This window comes from Neoarius graeffei, chromosome 27, assembly GCF_027579695.1.
Source record: "Neoarius graeffei isolate fNeoGra1 chromosome 27, fNeoGra1.pri, whole genome shotgun sequence".
Classification (NCBI taxonomy): domain Eukaryota; kingdom Metazoa; phylum Chordata; class Actinopteri; order Siluriformes; family Ariidae; genus Neoarius; species Neoarius graeffei.
Window position 1 is genome coordinate 23,731,140 of NC_083595.1, and position 23,955 is coordinate 23,755,094.

At 42.1% G+C, this 23,955-nt stretch overlaps 1 protein-coding gene across 1 annotated transcript in view; it reads right to left on the reverse strand.

Annotated features, from left to right (window-relative positions):
- Positions 1–840: 840 nt before the first annotated feature.
- arhgap1 (Rho GTPase activating protein 1) overlaps positions 841–23,955 on the reverse strand; it is a 48,598-nt gene continuing 25,483 nt past the window's right edge. The window contains exons 5-13 of the mRNA XM_060911062.1: positions 22,434–22,565; positions 22,190–22,276; positions 9,784–9,882; positions 9,578–9,688; positions 7,667–7,743; positions 4,754–4,831; positions 4,456–4,584; positions 4,180–4,283; positions 841–3,263 (exon numbers count right to left, since the gene is read on the reverse strand). Coding sequence (XP_060767045.1) covers positions 3,093–3,263; positions 4,180–4,283; positions 4,456–4,584; positions 4,754–4,831; positions 7,667–7,743; positions 9,578–9,688; positions 9,784–9,882; positions 22,190–22,276; positions 22,434–22,565 — 988 coding nt within the window. The 3' untranslated portion in view covers positions 841–3,092. The remainder of the gene's footprint in view (positions 3,264–4,179; positions 4,284–4,455; positions 4,585–4,753; positions 4,832–7,666; positions 7,744–9,577; positions 9,689–9,783; positions 9,883–22,189; positions 22,277–22,433; positions 22,566–23,955) is intronic.

Here is a 23,955-nt window from a genome sequence, read left to right on the forward strand (position 1 = left end):
ATATATATATATATATATATATATATATATATATACACACACACACACACATACATACAGGGCCGGTTCTGCCCTAATCTGGACCCGGGTGCAACATCGCACGCCCCCCCCCCAAAAAAAAAAAAACACACACACCAGTCTAAATCAGGACAACCATCACATAACTATAAACATTTTAGATCAACTATTTTAACTAAATGGGCTATAATAAATAAGCCTGCAGGCAGCCACGGCGGGCTGCCTCAGAAAAGTAACCATTTGTCCTACCTTAAAACTCGTTTTGCATTTTCTGCCTCCTTTTTTGTATTTTTGACCCTGCGTTTATTTTCTTTCCTTTTCTGAAAACCCGATTTGTGTGCAGACATTTTGTTCTGCTACCAACGAACTAACTCGTCAGGTCTCGTCTCTCGAGTCCGCGATGATTCCCATGGGAAGGGCAACAACTGATACATTTTTACAAACAGCCAATAGGGAGGTTGCAACGTTCAGGCTCTCCTTTGCTCACAGACACTCAGTAATGCACTTATTCAGGAACAGAGAGAACTCTTTATTTTTTACTTTATCTTATTTTTGGGGGCCCCTCTCCACACCAGTCCCGGGTGCAAATGCTACCGTTGCTACCCCTCCAGAACCGGCCGTGTGTGTATATATTATAATATATATATATATATATATATATATATATATATATATATATATATATATATATATATACACACACACACACACATACACAAATATATATCATTTCATTCTCATTATCTCTAGCTGCTTATACACACACACACTCAACATGATCCATGTTCACAAAAACCCTCTACAACTCTGAATACTACTGTATACATTTTGTTACTCATTCCATTTATTACCACTTTTACAAAAGTACAGATCTGAAAAGAATTATGCAAACAGTCAAGATGGAAGCTAAAACCTTTACACAGAAGAAAGCAGCTTTCCACCTCGAAAGTAGAAATACAGGTATCCACAGCATGGGTGATCTGGTTGGCACTGGGTTGAGATTTACAACAAGAAGGTACAAAGTTCACAGTTCCAAGCAGACTAATGAGGCTCAAAAGGCTATCATCTAAAACAACATAATCTAATGGCTAAAACTCCAATAAGGCACACAAACACGTGGGTTGTGGGAAGCTCACTAAACATTTTAACCATGATTATGCCAAAATGTACAGGACACAAATTGGAGATGGATTTGCATGCACAATAACAAATTTCAACATGGAGGCATACGATACTGCACTGAGTTCGAGGAAAACCCTGTTCATCCATGATTGCATGGCTGGACTCCTGTTTCCTAAAAATAGCAAAGTGCATTATGGGTATTCTATGCCTACTGCAGTGCATTTTAGGGTTTTATGAATGCACAGGATATTTTCCACAAGGCTGCAAAACTTAAAATGGTGCACTACACAGTGAACAGGGACTGGATTTTAAACTTTATGGGGGAAAGTAACCCACTGTGCAAATATTTGGCCATCTTTCCCTCCTGTTGTGAAAATGATACAGAATCATGTAAACTCCTTTCAGCAAAAAGCATTCTGTACCCAGCACACCGATGTAGTGCTACGTTTATGGAAACATAGGGAGCAGTTTCTTCAGTCAAGAAAGCTTACGGGTTTACAGCTTAACATCACTGAAGTAAACCCACTTACCTTTTCTCTGTTGCTAAAGAGATCAAAAAGATTAAACGTTTTAGAAGAGGAAGTTCAAGACAGCTCAGACATGTGGTTTTGTATCTGCAGTCACTGCCACTTTCATTCTTTTGAGTAACAGATCTAAGTATTAGCATATTCAGCATTCATAACAATAAACTGAGCCTCCAGAAAGCAACGTGACTGACTACAAGACACCGAGGCCTATGCTGTGGTTCCGGACATACTGACTGATCTAGGATCAGCTCCCCTTGTCCTTATGATTGTTGTCAACTCAATATGAGGCCCAGACTCTGAATCTAAATCAGGGCTCACGTTCATCTTATGAAAATTGTTCATCCCTACGACATATGATAAATGTATGCGAAATGCAGATGTATAGTATGCAGGTGTGTGGTATAACTATTTTCGACATTAAAAAATTTTAACTCTCTTCTTCAGTCAGCATAAAAGAGCACTATAGGGAAAAAAAAAAGCATAGAATGACACCAATAGAAAAAGATTATATAAATAAATGTAATAAAGACTTACTGAGAAACGTTAAACAAAACAAAAAAAAAAGTGTTTCAAGTTTGAGTATTAGTGCTTTATATTGGTCCATAGCTGCGACTATGGCTGATGCACGAAATGACACAGCAAAGCTTATACTCTGAATGACCCTAAAGTAATCTCTGTACAAAAAGATCAAAATTATCTAAATCCCCCAAAGCTTAAATAGCAACCTTAAAAAGTCAGCCACATGAAAGCACATGTTCTATATCTAATGATATGGAGCTGTATTTTCCCCCCAAAACTTATCTTCGTAAATCACATTAGGGTCCAAAAGTCTGCTGATTGTTCAATTTTTAAATAATCTAATATTGATGTTTTGTATGTAACCAAAATAGAGTTGAATATCCTGTTAGCCTTATCTATATAGTTTTCGAATTATGACACCGTTTATTTGAAGGTTATGTATAGTATCGTCTCTTAATGACCCAACACCTCTTACTGCTTCACCACAGTTCTCCATGTTACCATCCCTACACTTGTTTTGATAAATGAGAAATTTCTTGGTAGTGGACTCAAACTTTTGGAGCCTTCTGTGTATACATGGATGCATATGTGACTGATTTTGGTTTGAGAGCAGAGACTATGTAAAATTTCTTTGTTTGACCAGTACCGTAATAATCATAATAGCTACATGATTGCAGCAGGATACACAGAAAAGACAAATTCCTGATTGTCTGAATTTTGTCATGCCCAAAGGAAAAAAAGAACCCATAAGTATCCTAGAAAAACTCAACCTCAGTCTCTTCAATTCCTGTACCTGCTACTTTCCTTCCTGCCATGCTCACTCATTTACAACACTCATTAATTTGGCAACACAAAAGAGAAAAGCACAATGATGTAGATTATATACAGAGGCAGGGCCATCAATTTTTACTGGCTGAAAACATCCTTGTGCAGGTCAAGCAGGACGCGGGTGAAGTTGTTGATTGGTCCGATGGAACTGAGAGTCATAGCGGCGTCCTGTCCCCACAGCAGATTGGGCCCGAACACCACAGCCAGGTTTGTGTTGGTCATCTTGTTCACCTCGCTCTCGGCAGACACCTACACCGTAACAAACACCACCCCAAGTCCTAATGTAATCTTAAACATGTAATTATAAACAATTAAATAAAAATGTTGAACAATAAACAGCTCAAATGTACCAGGAACATCTCTATATAATGTTTGCACACATTTCAGCTAAGCTCAGTTTAGCAATGAGAGCAGCACAGAGGTCAACATGCATGAAAGAGCAGCACTGGCTTAAAAATCTCTTTGCATTAATTTGCAACTGTAAAGCTGTGTTTTCATATTTGCTAGTGTCAAAAACAATAATGCTTTAGAAATCACTGGGCAACACTGCCTAGGGAACATTTCTTTTTAAGTTTTTCCACTGAAATCCCTGCATGTTGGTATGAATATCCAGAAAAATGTATTTATAGAAAATCATGTGTGCTGATTGGTCAAGAAATTCGGACTACTTCTCGATAGTCCACTGCTTTGTCACCGTAAGTGAGGAAGAATGACAAATTATGAAAGAAAATGCTGTTTCGAAAATCACTAAAGATACTATGAAGTTTGGTCTAAAACTATTCAAAGGTCAAGTGGAAGTGTGATTTATTTTATCTATTTCAAAACAAAAAGTATTTTATGCGAGTCGGCATCAATAAGTTTCAATAACTAGTCAATAATCAATAACTAGTGTGGGCCATGCCTTTATTACATTTGCATGCCACTTTTGAAGTCTAAAATAATTTTTTTTTTAAACTATGATTAATTTTTTTTTTAAATAAATCACCTGCGTATTTATACTAAAACAATTATCCGCCTCAGTGAATAACAACCTCAACTCCATCTCAGTTATTATTCACTTTGCCTTCAGTGAATAACTGTTAAATAAAAGGAGATGTACAACATAAGGTATAATAATGTACAAGGGAATGTTTTTGTCACCAAACAGGTATGCTGTTTTACCGACCTGAGCAAGAAACTGGACGAGGAAGCACAACGATACATAGTTCTCCTCAGGAAGTGACATTAGCATGTTTCGAACTGCAACAGCTTGAGATGCGCTGTCCAAGCCTGACGACAGACAAAATTAAAAAACAAACAAAACAAAAAAAAGAAAAAAAAAATAACCACGCACATAAATCATATTTTTAAGGCACAGAAAATGTCCCATTATCCCAAGTCTTTGTCCTTAGTCTGGGAGCTCTCAGTTCTGCGAGTTAGTACAAAGTGAGTGTATGCTCACTGTGAAAGTTGACGACATCATTGTAGAGCTTGTATGTGAGCAGAGGTTCTGGCAGCTCTCTGAGGAACGTCTTCAAGATTACTGCGGCTAAATGCACGTCGTCAATCTCAAAGAAATTCACCTGCTCACCTAGACCATGCGCGCGCACACACACCTTAAAAATCAATATCTACATTACAGCACTTCCCACTATAGCAAATATTAGAGATTAATAAAAGAAGTGCAGTGTCTACTTAATGCACTGTTTCAATAGAGGAAGTTTGAAAGAGCAGATTTTCAGTTGCGGTATGAGCAATACCTGAGTTGTATTTGAGTTGGATGTTCTTCACCAGACTCACATTAGCAGAACGCCGGAATATTCCCTCTGTTTGCAGACCTGATAGATGGTTCAGGGAGCAACAAGAGAAATGTTAACTGAATAAATGAACAGAAAGCTTGATTATACATAAGCAAACATGTACCTAATTGTGGCTTGGCCCAAATCCTACAGTAATATAAAACCATAAACTTCTGTTTCCAACTCATAAGGATGGGCTCCTAAACATGGATTAAACCTACAGTGGTGCTTGAAAATTTGTGAACCCTTTAGAATTTTCTATATTTCTGCATAAATATGACCTAAAACAACATCAGATTTTCACACAAGTCCTAAAAGTAGATAAAGAGAACCCAGTTAAACAAATGAAACAAAAATATTATACTTGGTCATTTATTTATTGAGGAAAATTATCCAATATTACATATCTGTGAGTAGCAAAAGTATGTGAACCTCTAGGATTAGCAGTTAATTTGAAGGTGAAATTAGAGTCAGGTGTTTTCCATCAATAGAGTGCTCCGAGATGATGCTAAAAATAGTAACACTGTGGTCTGCGCGGCCATCTTGGAAGTCACTCGCTCCAGAGCGCTCATAGAGTACACATCATAGAGTACACATTCACCGATTTGTTTCCGCGTTAGAGGGCTTAGAAGCTTGGATTTTTTAAGAATTTAGACATCTGAAGTGATGGAGCACTACTGTGAAAGTTTGGATAAGCAGGCACGGGAGCGTTATGCTGAGAAGGTACGTTTCATTGGGAATGTAGATCCATACACTGTTAGTGAGAAGGAATGGAAAGCTGACCCCAGCTTGTTATCGCATGTGACATACATCGATCTTGTGAACTATCTAGTGTTTCACCCAAGTCCATTTTGTGAACTAAAGCATGTGTACATAAACATTACTAGGCCTAGATATTAAATGCCATTTGATGCAACAATGCACTGCAGTAGACATAAGCTACCTAATGTGACAAATATATCCATTAATCATTGCTGAAAGTACACAGAAAAGATAATAGTTTGTATTACATTTATTTTAGTAACTATGAAATTCAAGACAATTTAACCTACCTGCCACAAAGTGATCAGAACAAATCTGGATACAGTCAAGTTGTCCTAAATTTGATCGGTTAACGGCAGCCAGCCACTGTCGTCTCCTCCGCTCGCTTTTCTCCTGTGCTGCAATTCCCTGGTTAGTCACGACTTTAGGGAGTCTGTGGAAGCTTTTGCCACCCTTTTCCCCCCGGCTACTACGGCATTGTCACCCCTTTTTGCTTCGCTGAACAACAACAATGCACTGACAGAGCGACCTTTGACTTCCAATATGGCCGCCGCTGGGTTCGCGCTGACCTCGAAGCACTCTATAGGATGACAAATCAGGTGTGAGTGGGCACCCTGTTTTATTTAAAGAACAGGGATCTATCAAAGTCTGATTTTTACAACACATGTTCATGGAAGTGTATCATGGCACAAACAAAGGAGATTTCTGAGGACCTCAGAAAAAGCGTTGTTGATGCTCATCAGGTTGGAAAAGGTTACAAAACCATTTCCAAAGAGTTTGGACTCCACCAATCTACAGTCAGACAGATTGTGTACAAATGGAGGAAATTCAAGACCATTGTTACCCTCCCCAGGAGTGCTTGACCAACAAAGATCATTCCAAGAGCAAGGCATGTAATAGTCAGCAAGGCCACAAAGGACCCCAGGGTAACTTCTAAACAACTGAAGGCCTCTCTCACATTGGCTAATGTTAATGTTCATGAGTCCCCCATCAGGAGAACACTGAACAACAACAGTGTGCATGACAGGGTTGCAAGGAGAAAGCCACTGCTCTCCAAAAAGAACATTGCTGCTCATCTGCAGTTTGCTAAAGATCATGTGGACAAGCCAGAAGGCTATTGGAAAAATGTTTTGTGGATGGATGAGACCAAAATAGAACTTTTTGGTTGAAATGAGAAGCGTTATGTTTGGAGAAAGGAAAACACTGCATTCCAGCATAAGAACCTTATCCCATCTGTGAAACATGGTGGTGGTAGTATCATGGTTTGGGCCTGTTTTGTTGCATTTGGGCCAGGACGGCTTGCCATCATTGATGGAACAATGAATTCTGAATTATACCAGCGAATTCTAAAGGAAAATGTCAGGACATCTGTCCATGAACTGAATCTCAAGAGAAGGTGGGTCATGCAGCAAGACAACGTCCCTAAGCACACAAGTCATTCTACCAAAGAATGGTTAAAGAATAATAAAGTTAATGTTTTGGAATGGCCAAGTCAAAGTCCTGACCTTAATCCAATCGAAATGTTGTGGAAGGACCTGAAGCGAGCAGTTCATGTGAGGAAACCCACCAACATCCCAGAGTTGAAGCTGTTCTGTATGGAGGAATGGGCTAAAATTCCTCCAAACCAGTGTGCAGGATTGATCAACAGTTACCGGAAATGTTTAGTTGCAGTTATTGCTGCACAAGGGGGTCACACCAGATACTGAAAGCAAAGGTTCACATACTTTTGCCACTCACGGATATGTAATATTGGATCATATTCATCAATAAGTAAATGACTAAGTATAATATTTTTGTCTCATTTGTTTAACTGGGTTCTCTTATCTACTTTCAGGACTTGTGTGAAAATCTGATGATGTTTCAGGTCATATTTATGCAGAAATATAGAAAATTCTAAAGGGTTCACAAACTTTCAAGCACCACTGTAATCTTATACTGTTTGTTTTGAAACTGTTTGCTGTGGAATATCCATTATCTCTATAAACTTTGTCTTGTGTGTCTTCATGTGGAAGATCAGCCCATGAATATTTTCAAAACTTGATTTCTGAATAACTGAATTTCTGCAAACTATTCTCAGAATATAAACATACAATTGCAGAAAATATTGCACACCCTTTTCCTGCAGGAAAGTGATGGTGTCTCGCATCACCAGTGGAATTCTATCTGAGTCTGCACCCTTGTCTCTCAACCTAAAACACAAAAATACAAAGCACCCAACTTCAGTACACCATACACTTAACCCATAAAGCTGCTTTTACATAATATATACTACAAGATGAATTATTAGTGTTCAATTAGTGATTGAGGTTGTGATCATTATAGTTCTTCTAGATTATGTTGCAGTAAAAGAGTAAGCTTTACATGGAACCTTTTATCAAAAGACGTTTATCATCAGTTACACCGCCATGACAAGAGTCAACAATATTAATATACTGTAACACATGTAATAAATAATGAATAAATAAGAGGCATATATAAGGAGACAATATATTTCATGCAATCACTTAAATTACAGATTCCCAGCCCTGGCCTTGAAGTATGCCTGCTCTAATAACTGATCCACTAATTAAAAGCCCTAATGTAGAAGTGGGTGTGTTAAAGCAGGGAAAACACCAAAATACGTAGGACAGGGGAACTCCAGGGCGAGGTTTACTTGTGACTTACAGAACATTACAGCAGCTACGCTACATGACAAAGTTTGTGGACACCTGACCATCATACCCATATGTAGACCTTCCTCAAAAAGCAGAAGCAGAGTTGTATAGAATGTCTTTGTACGCTGTAGCATTACAATTTCCCTTCACTGGAACTAAGCTACCAATTCCACACCTGTTCTAGCATGACAATTCCCCTGTGCACAAAGCGAGGCCCATGAAGACTTGAGTTCTTCCATAACAACCTTAGCCCCTGATCTCAACCCCACTGAACACCTTTGAGATCATTCGGAAACACTGCACCCCAGGCCTCCTTGCCTGACATCAGTGCTTGACCTCACTACCTACCTACCTACCTACCTACCTACCACCCAACCAACCAACCAACCAACAAACAAACAAAACAAAACAAAACAAAACAAAACAAACAACTCCCAGAAGAGTGGCGGTTATTATAATAGTAAAGGGAGACAAAATCTAGAAAGGGATATTCAACAAGCACATACAAGTATGATGGTCAGGTGTATACTTCTGGCCATATAGTGTATAAACATTTTTTTGTTCATCAACCATTATTTTTCTGTCTACTGAAATCTCATCTCATCTCATCATTTCTAGTCGCTTTATCCTGTTCTACAGGGTTGCAGGCAAGCTGGAGCCTATCCCAGCTGACTACGGGCGAAAGGTGGGGTACACCCTGGACAAGTCGCCAGGTCATCACAGGGCTGACACAGACACAGACAACCATTCACACTCACACCTACGGTCAATTTAGAGTCACCAGTTAACCTTAACCTGCATGTCTTTGGACTGTGGGGGAAACCGGAGCACCCGGAGGGAGAACATGCAAACTCCGCACAGAAAGGCCCTCGTCGGCCACGGGGCTCAAACCCGGACCTTCTTGCTGTGAGGCAACAGCGCTAACCACTACACCACCATGCCGCCCATCTACTGAAATAAGATTTAAAAAAAAAAAAAAAAAGGGGCAGCTTTACATGTTGCCAATAAACCAAAAAACACAAGCTCCTCTTGTCCTGAAGACTTTTCCATAGCAGAAACCTTTGACCATTACAAAGCATGAAATCATGGGAAACATGCGTCTCGATTATTTTGTTAAATAGGAGAACTTTTATTATTAGCTTTAGATTAAGTCTTTGTCATACAAGTTATTGCCTTAAAAAAAAAGTAAAAAAAAAGCACAATAATGTAAACCTGTGATTTGTTAGCACTATTGTGAGAGCTGCTGTTATAAAACATTAATCAACACTTTCTGACCAATGAATATATGTAACATACATAATAATCAGTACATTTATACAGTACACAGAGATCAATGAGTATATATAATAAAGCTCACAAAGTCACTTACGTCGAGAGCGGCACCCCGAACTGCTGAAAGGGGAGAGGTGGGCTGCGAGTGGGAGAAATTGGTCCAGATACCGCAGATGGCTTCAGATTCATACAGATTTTATCATCATACCTGTATCCAGACAAAAATAAGGCAACCATCGTGCACACTCCTTTAAGCAGGGTGTGTATGTATGGTTACACCATGGAGAATGTGTACAGTCTTACGCTTTGACTCGACTGGGAATAACCAGCTGATCACATTTCACTATCTCCTCCAGGTCACTCAGGTAGTTCACGTAGTGGATCTTACGGCCAAATTTGAAGCTGTGGACCACACACACACACACACACACGTAAGACCCAGTCTACTGTAGTCTATGCTTATACAGAATATTTAAGATATATTTAACATGTACTACATGTGAATAATGTGTGTGCATATACTATAAAGGATACTACATGGTCACACAAAGATATAAAAGTTTATCTTCGAGTGGTGAACATTATATATATTTTTAACATGAGATATTTTTCAACATGAGAAGATAAACTTCATAACTTCACACCACCGTGAAATGTTCTTTATATTATATGGACAAATCCATGCTCCCCCCCAAAAAAAAAATCATCAAAAGAATTGCAATTTTGAACTGGTTCGCCATTTTGATGTCTAATCAGCACTGGGAGTGATGTCATCAGAGCAAAATATCAGAAATTATTATACATACAGGACCCTTTCTCGATGGAATAAAAACATGTATTCTATTCCCTTCTAGTGGGTTTCATTCATTTGGTTTGATAGCATGTAATATTGTTAGCATATCGCTTATCCTACATGTATTATGCTACTGCCCAATGGAGAATAAGCGTTGAATATGGTTTACGATATTGTATGGTTGTCAAGGCAACATGACGTCACACATCAGAGACGTAAAACTTCTGTGCAGGCAAGTGACTGACAATTTGTAAACAAACATGGTCACCAGGCTTGCTTCGTTAAATACGGAAGACTTTGAGAGAATTTATGCGTTGAACACCTGAAAGGAATATGTAAATTATATAATAACAACAACAATGGCTTTTTTTGTGATATATCAGATGTATTCCATTCAGCTAGCATGAAAGTGAACTCATCTTCGACTTGTTCAATATCATGCTAGCTGAACAGAATATGTCTGCTATAACACTCAACGCCAGCGAATATTATTTAAATGAGTCACTCAGAGCCACGATGCATTTTGTATGAAAAATGTGAGTTTCTCAACACAAGATAAAATTCAGATGTTCAAGCTAACGTGATTTTCTGTGTGCACATTAACATAACGTGCGTACACATTCACAAACAAAAAGTAGCCAAATTTATCAAAACAATTAATTAATTTCCTCACAAGTGACATATTGAGAAATGTGTTTTCCATGTCCTGAATGCACAACCCCGATTCCAAAAAAGTTGGGACAAAGTACAAATTGTAAATAAAAACAAAATGCAATAATTTACAAATCTCAAAAACTGATATTGTATTCACAATAGAACAGAGACAACATATCAAATGTCGAAAGTGAGACATTTTGAAATTTCATGCCAAATATTGGCTCATTTGAAATTTCATGACAGCAACACATCTCAAAAAAGTTGGGACAGGGGCAATAGGCTGGAAAAGTTAAAGGTACAAAAAAGGAACAGCTGGAGGACCAAATTGTAACTCATTAGGTCAATTGGCAATAGGTCATTAACTTGACTGGGTATAAAAAGAGCATCTTGGAGTGGCAGCGGCTCTCGGAAGTAAAGATGGGAAGAGGATCACCAATCCCCCTAATTCTGCACCAACAAATAGTGGAGCAATATCAGAAAGGAGTTCGACAGTGTAAAATTGCAAAGAGTTTGAACATATTATCATCTGCATATCATCATCAAAAGATTCAGAGAATCTGGAAGAATCTCTGTGCGTAAGGGTCAAGGCCGGAAAACCACACTGGGTGCCCGTGATCTTCGGGCCCTTAGACGGCACTGCATCACATACAGGCATGCTTCTGTATTGGAAATCACAAAATGGGCTCAGGAATATTTCCAGAGAACATTATCTGTGAACACAATTCACCGTGCCATCCGCCGTTGCCAGCTAAAACTCTATAGTTCAAAGAAGCCGCCATATCTAAACATGATCCAGAAGCGCAGACGTCTTCTCTGGGCCAAGGCTCATTTATAATGGACTGTGGCAAAGTGGAAAACTGTTCTGTGGTCAGACGAATCAAAATTTGAAATTCTTTATGGAAATCAGGGACGCCGTGTCATTCGGACTAAAGAGGAGAAGGACGACCCAAGTTGTTATCAGCGCTCAGTTCAGAAGCCTGCATCTCTGATGGTATGGGGTTGCAATAGTGCATATGGCATGGGCAGCTTACACATCTGGAAAGACACCATCAATGCTGAAAGGTATATCCAGGTTCTAGAGCAACATATGCTCCCATCCAGATGACGTCTCTTTCAAGGAAGACCTTGCATTTTCCAACATGACAATGCCAAACCACATACTGCATCAATTACAGCATCATGGCTGCGTAGAAGAAGGGTCCGGGTACTGAACTGGCCAGCCTGCAGTCCAGATCTTTCACCCATAGAAAACATTTGGCGTATCATAAAACGGAAGATACGACAAAAAAGACCCAAGACAGTTGAGCAACTAGAATCCTACATTAGACAAGAATGGGTTAATATTCCTATCCCTAAACTTGAGCAACTTGTCTCCTCGGTCCCCAGACGTTTACAGACTGTTGTAAAGAGAAAAGGGGATGTCTCACAGTGGTAAACATGGCCTTGTCCCAACTTTGAGATGTGGTGTTGTCATGAAATTTAAAAATCACCTAATTTTTCTCTTTAAATGATACATTTTCTCAGTTTAAACATTTATGTCATCTATGTTCTATTCTGAATAAAATATGGAATTTTGAAACGTCCACATCATTGCATTCCATTTTTATTTATAATTTGTACTTTGTCCCAACTTTTTTGGAATCGGGGTTGTAGTTCATATGAAAAATACGAGTGGTGCTGTGGCAGCAGGGGCATGGCCAAGTGTCAGTTTGTGAATGGAGGGTGGGGTCAGGGAAGGTGAGTGGCAAAGTCAATGCACCTGTTGTCAATTAACGTTGCGTGCGTGTATTTGCTGCAGTGATGGTAGAGAGTAGAAAAGGAGGGAGAGCGAAGAGAAAGGAGCTCTCCTGACCAGAATGTGTGTGTCTCTCTAAGTAATGAGTGAAAAGTATGAAGCTTTTATTTTATAAAAATAAAAAAATAAAAAAAAGTGTGAGAACATCATCTCCCGCCTGCCGTGCTTCAGTACTTCACCCACATCATGGCTTGCTACAGTGGTTCCGAAACCCAGGAGATACTGAAGTTTCAGTTTATTTTATAAGGGACCATGTACAATTAAAACATAAATGTTGCCATTTAATACATTGTACCAGAGTTAGCCTCAGGCTAATTTACATCTGCAGTCCCAGGCAAGACATAAAAACAACAATACATAAAAACATACAAAATAAATATCCAGACCTCCTGCCTCACCCAAATAGCAAACTCCACTCATACAGTAAACAAATCACTCACATGAGTGTCCAAACCCCCTAAACCCCAAACTCGCACACAGGCACACACACTCTCACACATACACACGCAAACACCCGCATCCAACATAAACACATTCTGTCAGCACCATGAATCAGTGATTACAGTTTTGACTGTTTTTTAGGAAACATTTCAGTTGTGATTTGAAGCTCCTGATGGAGAGACAGCTCTTTAAATCCCCTGATAGTGCATTCCACTGTGTAGTGGCTTTAAAAGAAAAAGAAGATTGTCCAAAAGTTGTGCGATAAAAAGGTATGTTACAGTCATAGACAGAGGCGATTCTAGAGGATCGTATGGAACTAGTAGGACGATAACAGACAAACTCCAATAGACAAGCTGGGGCCAGACCATGTAGGATCTTGTACACTAGACACAAGCTTGAAAAAAATCTAAAATTTTCAAAACTTAATAAATGATGTTTCTCTAGAATATTGCAATGGTGGTGCTGAAGTGGTTTTTTATCAAGAATTTTTATAGCTTGTTTATATAAAATATAAACAAGCTATAAAAAAAAAATAAAATATTATATATTCCCCAAGGGAACCACCCTTGGGGTCCTCCCCATTCAAGGACCTCATCCATGCCCCCGCTACTGCCCAACAAAACCAGCATGAAGCACTGATCGCCCTCCAAAAGGAGCAGGAGCAACACTTCGAAGCCTTAATGCTGGCTCAGCAGGAAGATCGCCAGGCGTTCCGGCACCTGCTTGTATTGGCGGGGCCCACAACCACCACCGCAGCGGACCCTCCCCATGTTACCCTCATAAAGATGGGTCTGCATGACGATCCAGAAGCCTTCCTGGTGCTCTTCGAGCAAGCAGCCAAAAGTGTGGGGGTGGCTGGTCGAGCAGCGCACCTACTCCTGCTATTGACTGGCGAGGTGCAGCCGGCTCGTGTACGCCAGCTTGAAGCAAGCCATCCTGCAGCATGTCGGCTGCTCCCTGGAACATCATCGCTGGAGGTATTCGGCCGGCCATTCGCATTCGGCCAACAGCTCCGGGACGCCTGCCGGTGGTGGCCGAGGGCGGATGACTGCGACGCCGAGGGAATCAACTGTTGACTTGGTGACACTGGAGCAGACTTCTGGAAGGACCAGCGGCATGGGTCCAGTGTCATCGCCCGACGTCGCTGGAACAAGCCACTGAGGTGGTGGAAGACCATCTGGCGGTGGTTCCGATGGCAGGCGGACATGTCTCCCCTGTTCCCCTACCACGGAGGCATGGGCCGGCTCCTCCCCCCAGCCCGTTGCACCCGTAGTGTCCTCCAGTCTTCCCCTTCCGTGTCTGTCTCTTGTCCCCTTCAGGTGAGTGACGCCCATAACACTGGTGCAAATGGGAAGCCTGGGCCAGTGTGCTGGCACTGCAGGGAGCTGGAACATCTCCAAAGTCAATGCTCTGTGATAGAGGTGGGAGTGGTGGTCCAGATCCCCGATGCACCAGAGACTGCCCCAAGCATATCGTATACCAGTAAGGTGTTCAAGGGGATACATATCATGCATTGGTGGATTCCAGCTGTAATCAGACCTCAATCCACCAAAGACTGGTGCAAGGTGAGGCATTGCGGAGAGCACAAATGGTAAAGGTTGTGTGCGCGCACGGGGATACATGGGGTGTGCACAACTACCCATTAGTATCCGTCCAAATTCTATTGGGGGGGGGGGCATAGAATAAAGGCAGCGGTTAATCCTCGTCTCACCCACTTGCTGATTTTAGGGACTGATTGGCCGGGGTTTAAAGGATTGATGGAACACAGTGAAGGGTGGGTGCGTCATGGGGAGATCCCAGTGTGGCATTGACTGGGGAAGCTGTCACAGAGCCGTCTATGTCAGCACTGCGTCAGGGCAATATGAGGAGTGAGGAGCAGCTTGCCCCTCCTCCCTCTCTCGGGGATTCCATTGAGGATTTCCTGTTAGAGCAGTCGCAAGATGAGACTCTGTCATGCGAGAGTAATTGATGGCCAAACTCTCCAGCCAAACGTGATGCCTGCCTTCCCATATTTCGCTATTATTAAGGATAGGTTGTATCGAGTGATGCAGGACACTCAAACTGGTGAACAGTTAACACAGTTGTTAATCCTTAAGAGCCATCAGGAACTCATGTTCCATGCGGCTCACTTTAATCCCATGGCCGGACACTTGGGGCAGGATAAGACACTGGACCGAACAATGGCCCAGTTCGATTGGCCAGGGATTCGCGGGGATGTCCGTCGGTGGTGTGCGGCGTGCTGCAAATGCCAATTAATAAATCCTGTGGCCACCCCAAAAGCACCTTTGAATCCCCTCCCTCTAATCAAGACTACCTTCGAGAGAATTGGCATGGATCTCATTGGGCCATTAGATCGTTCAGCACGAGTAAATCACTTTATTTTAGTTCTGGTGGACTATGCAATGCGATATCCAGAAGCGGTGCCTCTTTGCAATATCTCCACGCGCAGTACTGCAGAAGTGCCCTTCTGTATTATCTCCCGGGTCAGGATTCTGAAAAAAATCCTGACAGACTAAGGCAGTGTGTTTATGTCAGGCACACTGCACCAGCTGTAAGAGTTGTTGGGGATTAAATCTATCCGCACCAGTGTTTACCACCCACAAATAGATGGTTTATTAAAGTGTTTTAATCAGACACTTAAAAATTTAATTTGGAAATTTCTAAGTGAAGATGCATGTAATTGGGATAAATGGCTCAAACCCGTTATTCATAGTACAAGAGGTCCTGGCAAGCCTCCACGGGATTTTCCTCATTTGAATTATTATATGGGCAAAAGTATCGCGGCATTTTAGAGGGACCTTCACCTAGTAAGAATGAAATTCAATACGTTATGGACCTGCGCGCAAAGTGTCACACCCTCACACACCTAACCCAGGAGAATTTACGGCAGGCAAAAGAACATCAAACCCGGCTGTATGATAGGGGCATGCGCCTTAGGGAGTTCACACCGGGAGACAAAAGTACTTGTGTTATTGCCCACGTCGAGCTCCAAATCAGTTGCCAAGTGGCAAGGGCCCTTCGAGGTCACAAGGCGAATTGGGGACGTTGACTATGAGGTGAGACAAACCTCAGGGGCGGGGCACTACAAATATAGTCATGTCAAGTTTTTTTGTATAGCACTTTTAACAATAAACATTGTCGCAAAGCAGCTTTACAGAATTTGAACGAATTAAAATGTGAGCTAATTTTATCCCTAATCTATCCCCAATGAGGAAGCCTGTGGCAACGGTGGCAAGGAAAAACTCCCTCAGACGACATGAGGAAGAAACCTCGAGAGGAACTAGACTCAAAAGGGAACCCATCCTCATTTGGGCAACAACAGACAACATGAATATAACATTAACAGTCCTAACATAAAGTCAGCTTTGTTGATGCTATAAACCCCCCACCAACGGAAACCTGAGCGCAAAACTGTTCACGACAACCGCAGTCCCAAAGTCAGCAAGTCAACTGCAGTCCGAAGCCACAAAAGCACCACTGCAAGAGTCCAGAGCATCCTCCAGGCACGACCCCCAACTGTCCACAAGGGGCCGTCCTCCACAGGAGCGATGCGATGAGACTCCAACCAGACACGGCACCAGGATGGATCAGGCAGGTCCGAGGAGCAGAAAAGGTCAGCATCTCGATCCCAGGACCGACATGTAACTCAGAGAGACAGATCTGGGGGGGGGGGGGGGGGGGGGGGCACAGGTTGTTAGGTATGCCCAATGTCACCTGAATAAGTAGGAAAAGTATACATATTGCACTGAGTACAAGCAGGAACTCAGGCAACTAACTATGACAGCATAACTAAAAGGGGAGAGCCAGAAGGTAACACAGGCATGAGGGAGCCCCGGGACATAAAGCAGCCAGCCACTACACCGTCAACAAACTGAAGTGAGCAAGCGAGTGGGGGACTGACAGCATCCATACATCCCAGTTTACCAAAACACTATGTCTGAGGATCCTCCAGATCTACACCTTTACCTCATAAACACCATTAAAAAAAGGCTTGACTAAACAGATATGTTTTCAACCTAGACTTAAATGCTGAGACTGTGTCTGATTCCCAAACACTACTTGGAAGGCTGTTCCATAACTGAGGGACTTTGTAAGAAAAGGCTCTGCCCCCTGATGTAGCCCTCACTATACGAGGTACCAGCAGATCGCCTGCACCTTTTGATCCAAGTAGGCATGGCAGGTCATAGAGGACCAGAAGTTCACTCAGGTACTGTGGTGCAAGACCATTCAGTGCTTTAAAGGTCAATAGTAGTATTTAATAAACAATATGAAATTTGATTGGGAGCCAACACAGTGTGGATAAGACAGGCGTGATGTGGTCATATTTTCTAGTTCTAGTAAGGACTCTTGCTGCTGCATTTTGAACTAACTGGAGCTTGTTTATGCACTTACTGAAACATCCAGACAGTAAGACATTACAATAATCCAACCTGGAGGTAACGAAAGCATGGACTAGTTTTTCCGCGTCATATAGTAACATTAAATTTCTTATCTTAGCAATATTTCTGAGATGAAAGAAAGCTATCCAGGTGATGTTATCAATGTGAGTTTCGAATGAAAGACTGGGGTCAGTAAATCACTCCGAGGTCTTTTACTGCTGCACGTGAAGAAACAAAGGCCATCCAGAGTTACTGTGTAATCAGAAAACTTGCTTCTAGCTGCATGTGGTCCTAGTACAAGTACTTCAGGTCTTGTCAGAGTTAAGCAGAAGAAAGTTAATAAGCATCCAATGTCAAATGTCCTTTACACATTCCTCAGTTCTATTAAGCTCGTGTCTCTCATCAGGTTTTGCAGAAACATATGAGATGTGTTGCTGTCATGAAATTTCAAAATGTCTCACTTTCAACATTTGATATGCTGCCTATGTTCTATTGTGAATACAATATCAGTTTTTGAGATTTGTAAATTATTGCATTCCATTTTTATTTACAATTTGTACTTTGTCCCAACTTTTTTGGAATTGGGGTTGTACATAAAGAGAACCCAGTTAAACAAATGAGACAAAAATATTATACTTGGTCATTTATTTATTTATTGAGGAAAATGATCCAATATTACATATCTGTGAATGGCAAAAGTATGTGAACCTTTGCTTTCAGTCTCTGGAGTGACCCCCTTGTGCAGCAATAACTGCCACTAAACGTTTCCGGTAACTGTTGATCAGTCCTGCACACTGGCTTGGAGGAATTTTGGCCCATTCCTCCCTACAGAACAGCTTCAACTATGGGATGTTGGTGGGTTTCCTCACATGAACTGCTCGCTGAAGGTCCTTCCACAACATTTCGATTGGATTAAGGTCAGGACTTTGACTTGGCCATTCCAAAACATTAACTTTCTTCTTTAGCCATTCTTTGGTAGAACAGCTTGTGTGCTTAGGGTCGTTGTCTTGCTGCATGACCCACCTTCTCTTGAGATATAGGCCAAGTTTACATTAGACCGTATCTGTCTCGTTTTCTTCGCGGATGCACTGTCCGTTTACATTAAAACGCCGGGAAACGGGAATCCGCCAGGGTCCACGTATTCAATCCAGATCGTATCTGGTCCGGTGCTGTGTAAACATTGAGAATACGCGGATACGCTGTGCTGAACTCTAGCTGGCGTCGTCATTGGACAACGTCACTGTGACATCCACCTTCCTGATTCGCTGGCGTTGGTCATGTGACGCGACTGCTGAAAAACGGCGTGGACTTCCGCCTTGTATCACCTTTCATTAAAGAGTATAAAAGTATGAAAATACTGCAAGTACTGATGCAAATACTGCCCATTGTGTAGTTATGATTGTCTTTAGGCTTGCCATCCTTCCACTTGCAAGTGGTAAGTGATATGCGCTGGGATCACACACAGCGGCTCAGTCCCGAATCACTGCTCTTACACTTCACTCGCGTGCTCTGTGAGCTGCGCAGGGCCGGAGTGCGCACCCTCCAGAGGGCACTCGCTGTTCAGGGCGGAGTGATTTGGAGCGCAGGATGCCTGCGGAGCCGAGTGTATCCATGTATTGGCGTTGCTATGTGCACGCGAATCGTATATTGGTGTTGCTGTGTGCACACTAATTGTTTTAAAAACGTTAATCTGATGATCTGCTGATACGGTCTAATATAAACCCCACCTCAGTTCATGGACAGATGTCCTGACATTTTCCTTGAGAATTCGCTGATATAATTCAGAATTCATTGTTCCATCAACGATGGCAAGCAGTCCTGGCCCAGATGCAGCAAAACAGGCCCAAAGCATGATACTACCACCACCATGTTTCACAGATGGGATAAAGTTCTTATGCTGGAATGCAGTGTTTTCCTTTCTCCAAACATAGCGCTTCTCATTTAAACCAAAAAGTTCTATTTTGGTCTCATCCGTCCACAAAGCATTTTTCCAGTAGCTTTCTGGCTTGTCCATATGATCTTTAGCAAACTGCAGACGAACAGCAATGTTCTTTTTGGAGAGCAGTGGCTTTCTCCTTGCAACCCTGCCATGCACACCATTGTTGTTCAGTGTTTTCCTGATGGGGAGAACATTGGCTAACATTAATGTGAGAGAGGCCTTCAGTTGCTCAGAAGTTACCCTGCAGTCCTTTGTGACCTCGCCGACTATTACACGCCTTGCTCTTGGAGTGAACTTTGTTGGTCGACCACTCCTGGGGTGGGTAACAATGGTCTTGAATTTCTTCCATTTGTACACAATCTGTCTGACTGGATTGGTGGAGTCCAAACTCTTTTAGAGATGGTTTTGTAACCTTTTCCAGCCTGATGAGCATCAACAATGCTTTTTCTGAGGTCCTCAGAAATCTCCTTTGTTCGTGCCGTGATGCACTCCCACAAACGTGTTGTGAAGATCAGACTTTGATTGATCCCTGTTCTTTAAATAAAACGGTGCCCACTCACACCTGGTTGTCATCCCATTGATTGAAAACACCTGACTCTAATTTCACCTTCAAATTAACTGCTAATCCTTGAGGTTCACATACTTTTGCCTCTCACAGATATGTAATATTAGATCATTTTCCTCAGTAAATAAATGACCAAGTATAATATTTTTGTCTCATTTGTTTAACTGGGCTCTCTTTATTTTAAGGACTTGTGTGAAAATCTGATGTTTTAGGTCATATTTATGCAGAAATATAGAAAATTCTAAAGGGTTCACAAACTTTCAAGCACCACTGTAGTGGTTTGGGACGAACTCAAGACCATGCTCAAAATGGGCATAATTGAGGAATCACACAGTGACTGAAGCAGCCCCGTGGTCCTGGTCCCCAAGGCTGACTGGTCGGTCCAGTTCTGTGTGGACTACAGAAAAGTCAACGCGATGTCTAAATGTGACGCATACCCAATGCCTCGCATCAAGGAGTTGCTCGATCGGTTAGGTGCTGCTCGCTTTTACTCGACACACTGGATTTAACAAAGGGATATTAGCAGATCCCCTTGACTCCTCTATCTGGAGGAAAAAACCCCCCCAGCTTTTTCCACACCGTTTGGGTTACATCAGTTTGTCATGCTTCCTTTTGGGTTATTTGGGGCTCCCGCTACGTTCCAGCGGCTCAGAGATAAGCTCCTCCATCCCCATGCCGCCTACGCAGCAGCGTACCTTGACGATGTTATTGTGTTTAGCAATTATTGACCGCGGCACCTTGAGCACCTTAGGGCTGTCCTAGAGTCACTGAGGTGTGCGGGTCTCACAGCTAACCCGAAAAAGTGTGCGATTGGGCGGGTGGAAGTACGGTATCTTGATTTCCATTTGGGTCATGGGCAGGTGCATCCCCAAATTGACAAGGCAGCAGCGACTGTGGCCTGCCCGAGGCCCAAGACCAAAAAAGGGGGCAAGACAGTTCCTGGGCCTGCCTGGCTACTATTGTAGGTTTATACCTAATTATTTGGACGTCACCAGCCCGCTGACTGATCTCACGAAAAAGGGAGCACGAGAACCGGTCCAGTGGACAGAGCAGTGCCAACAGGCATTCATCAGGGTAAAGGCTGCACTGTGTGGGGGGCCACTCTTACACTCCCCTGACTTCTCTCTCCCCTTTGTCTGATGCGTCCATCTGCAAAATAGAGGGCTAGGGGCCATTTTGTCCCAGGTGGTGAAGGGTGAGGAACATCCTGTGCGACACGTCCTGTGTACATCAGCCGCAAGCTCTCGATGCATGAGAGCAAGTATAGCACCATTGAAAAAGAGTGCCTGGTTCAAGTGGGTGGTCCTCACCCTCCGATACCACCTGCTGGGGTGCCCTTTGACCCTCTGTTTGGACCACGCACTCATCCAGTGGCTCTATCGCATGAAAGATGCCAATGCGCGGATAACCCGTTGGTGAGATACCAACGGGTTATCCACGCATTGGCATCTTTCATGCCCTCCAGCCGTTTAAATTCGAGGTGGTCCACAGGCCGGGGGCGCAGATGGAGTCCGCTGCAGGAAGGATGGCTACCCGGCCTGAGTCGGGCAGTGGGGGTATATGGCAGCGGGGTTGTGGCCAAGCATTGGTTTGTGAATGGAGGGTGGGGTCAGGGAAGGTGAGTGGCAAAGTCAATGCACCTGTTGTCAATTAATGGTGTGTGTGTGTGTGTGTGTGTGTGTACGTCCCTGTTGCAGTAACGGCAGACAGTGAAGAGAAGGGAGCTCTCCCGACCAGAACGTGTGTGTGTGTGTGTGTGTGTGTGTGTGTGTCTCTCTCTGACTGAATAATGAGTGAAACATATGAAGCTGAAAAGCTATCGTTGTAAAAATAAAAAAGTGTGAGAGAACATCATCTCCCGCCTGCCGTGCTTCAGTCCTCCATCCACATCAGTGCTTGCTACATGCGTATTTCCCAGTAAAACACTTGTGTTTATATTATATAAAAGGACACACACACACACACACACACACACATTATTTATATATATAAAAACACACACACACACACACACACACACATTATTTATATATATAAAAACACACACACACACACACACACACACACACACACACACCCCAAGTCTTTACATAATACATTTGTGTATTTACAGTGCAGGTGAAGTGCATTTAATGTTGACCTGATCAGTGGTTTGAAGAAGATGAGGACGGTTCTGATAAACATAGTGGGATGGACAATATAAAATGCCTTAATGTTCTTCTTATACCTGATAAAGACACACAGAATGAACTTCACCATATGTTCTAGAATTCATGCGATGCTGCAAATTTTTATGCATGTATATATAAATGTGTACAATATCAGTTTATTAAAACTCACTGCATATAGAAAGGCTCAGTCAGAGAGAAATGATGGTGACCTACTTTCTTTCAAACTCGCGGTAGGCATCTCGTAGCCAGCTGAGGGACAACTTGTTCTCATTGGTCATGCCATGGTGGAAGTAGATCAGTGTGTAATCGCTCTCCACATACTTATCCAGTGTCTGTTTTAGGTACCTGCAATGCCACAGTTCATATCAGGCAGTGATACCTCAGCAGTTAGTCTGTGTTACTAATTGTGAGCTCAGTTCTCAGGAAGGCACCATTAGGGTTTTGACTGCTATATAAGTGGCATGCAAAAGTTTGGGCAGCCTTGCTGAAAATGTCTGTTACTGTGAATAGTTAAGTGAGCAGAAGATGAACTGATCTCCAAAAGGCATAAGGGTAAAGATGAAACATTTCTTTAATATTTTCCGCAAGCTTACATTTTAAATTTCCATCATTTACAGGTGTAAAATACCAAAAAATGAAAAGGGCCCAAAGCAAAAGTTTGGGCACCCTGCATGGTTAGTACCTAGCAACACCCACTCTGGCAAGTATCACAGCTTGTAAACACTTTTTGTAGCCAGCTAATAATCTTTCAGTTCTTACTTGGGGGATTTTCGCGCATTCGTCCTTGCAAAAGGCTTCCAGTTCTACAAGTTGGGCTTGTCTTGCATGCACTGCTCTTTTGAGATCTATCCACAGATTTTCAATGATGTTTAGGTCAGGGGACTGTGAGGGCCATGACAAAACCTTCAGCTTGTGCCTCTTGAGGTATTCAATTGTAGATTTTGAGGTGTGTTTTGGATCATCGTCTTATTGTAGGACCCATCCTCTTTTAAACTTCAACTTTTTTACAGATGGTGTGATGTTTGCTTCCAGAGTTTGCCGATATTTATTCGAATCCATGCTTCCCTCGACCAATGAAATGTGCCCTGTGCCACTGGCTGCAACATAACCCCAAAGCATGATAGATCCACCCCCATGCTTAAGAGTTGGAGAGGAGTTCTTTTCCTGGAATTTGGCACCCGTTTTTTTCCAAACATACCTTTGCACATTGTAGCCAAAAAGTTCTATTTTGATTTCATCAGTCCACAGGACTTGTTTCCAAAATGCATCAGGCTTGCTTAGATGTTCATTTGCAAACTTCAGACACTGAATTTTGTGGCAAAGACACAGGTAAGGTTTTCTTCTGATGACTCTCTCATGAAGATCATATTTGTTTGGGTGTCGATGCATAGTAGAACAGTGCACCACCACTCCAGGGTCTGCTAAATCTTTCTGAAGGTCTTTTGCAGTCAAACAGGGGGTTTTATTTGCCTTTCTAGCAATACAACGAGCAGTTCTTTTAGAAAGTTTTCTTCATCTTCCAGACCTCACCTTGATCTCCACTGTTTCTGTTAACTGCCATTTCTTAATAACATTACGATCTGAGGAAACAGCTACCTGAAAACACTTTGCTATGTTCTTGTAGCCTTCTCCTGCTTTGTGAGCATCAATTATTTTATTATTCAGAATGCTAGGGAGTTGATTAGAGGAGTCCACGGCTATTGATTTTAGGGACAAGTTTGAGGAGTCAGAGAAT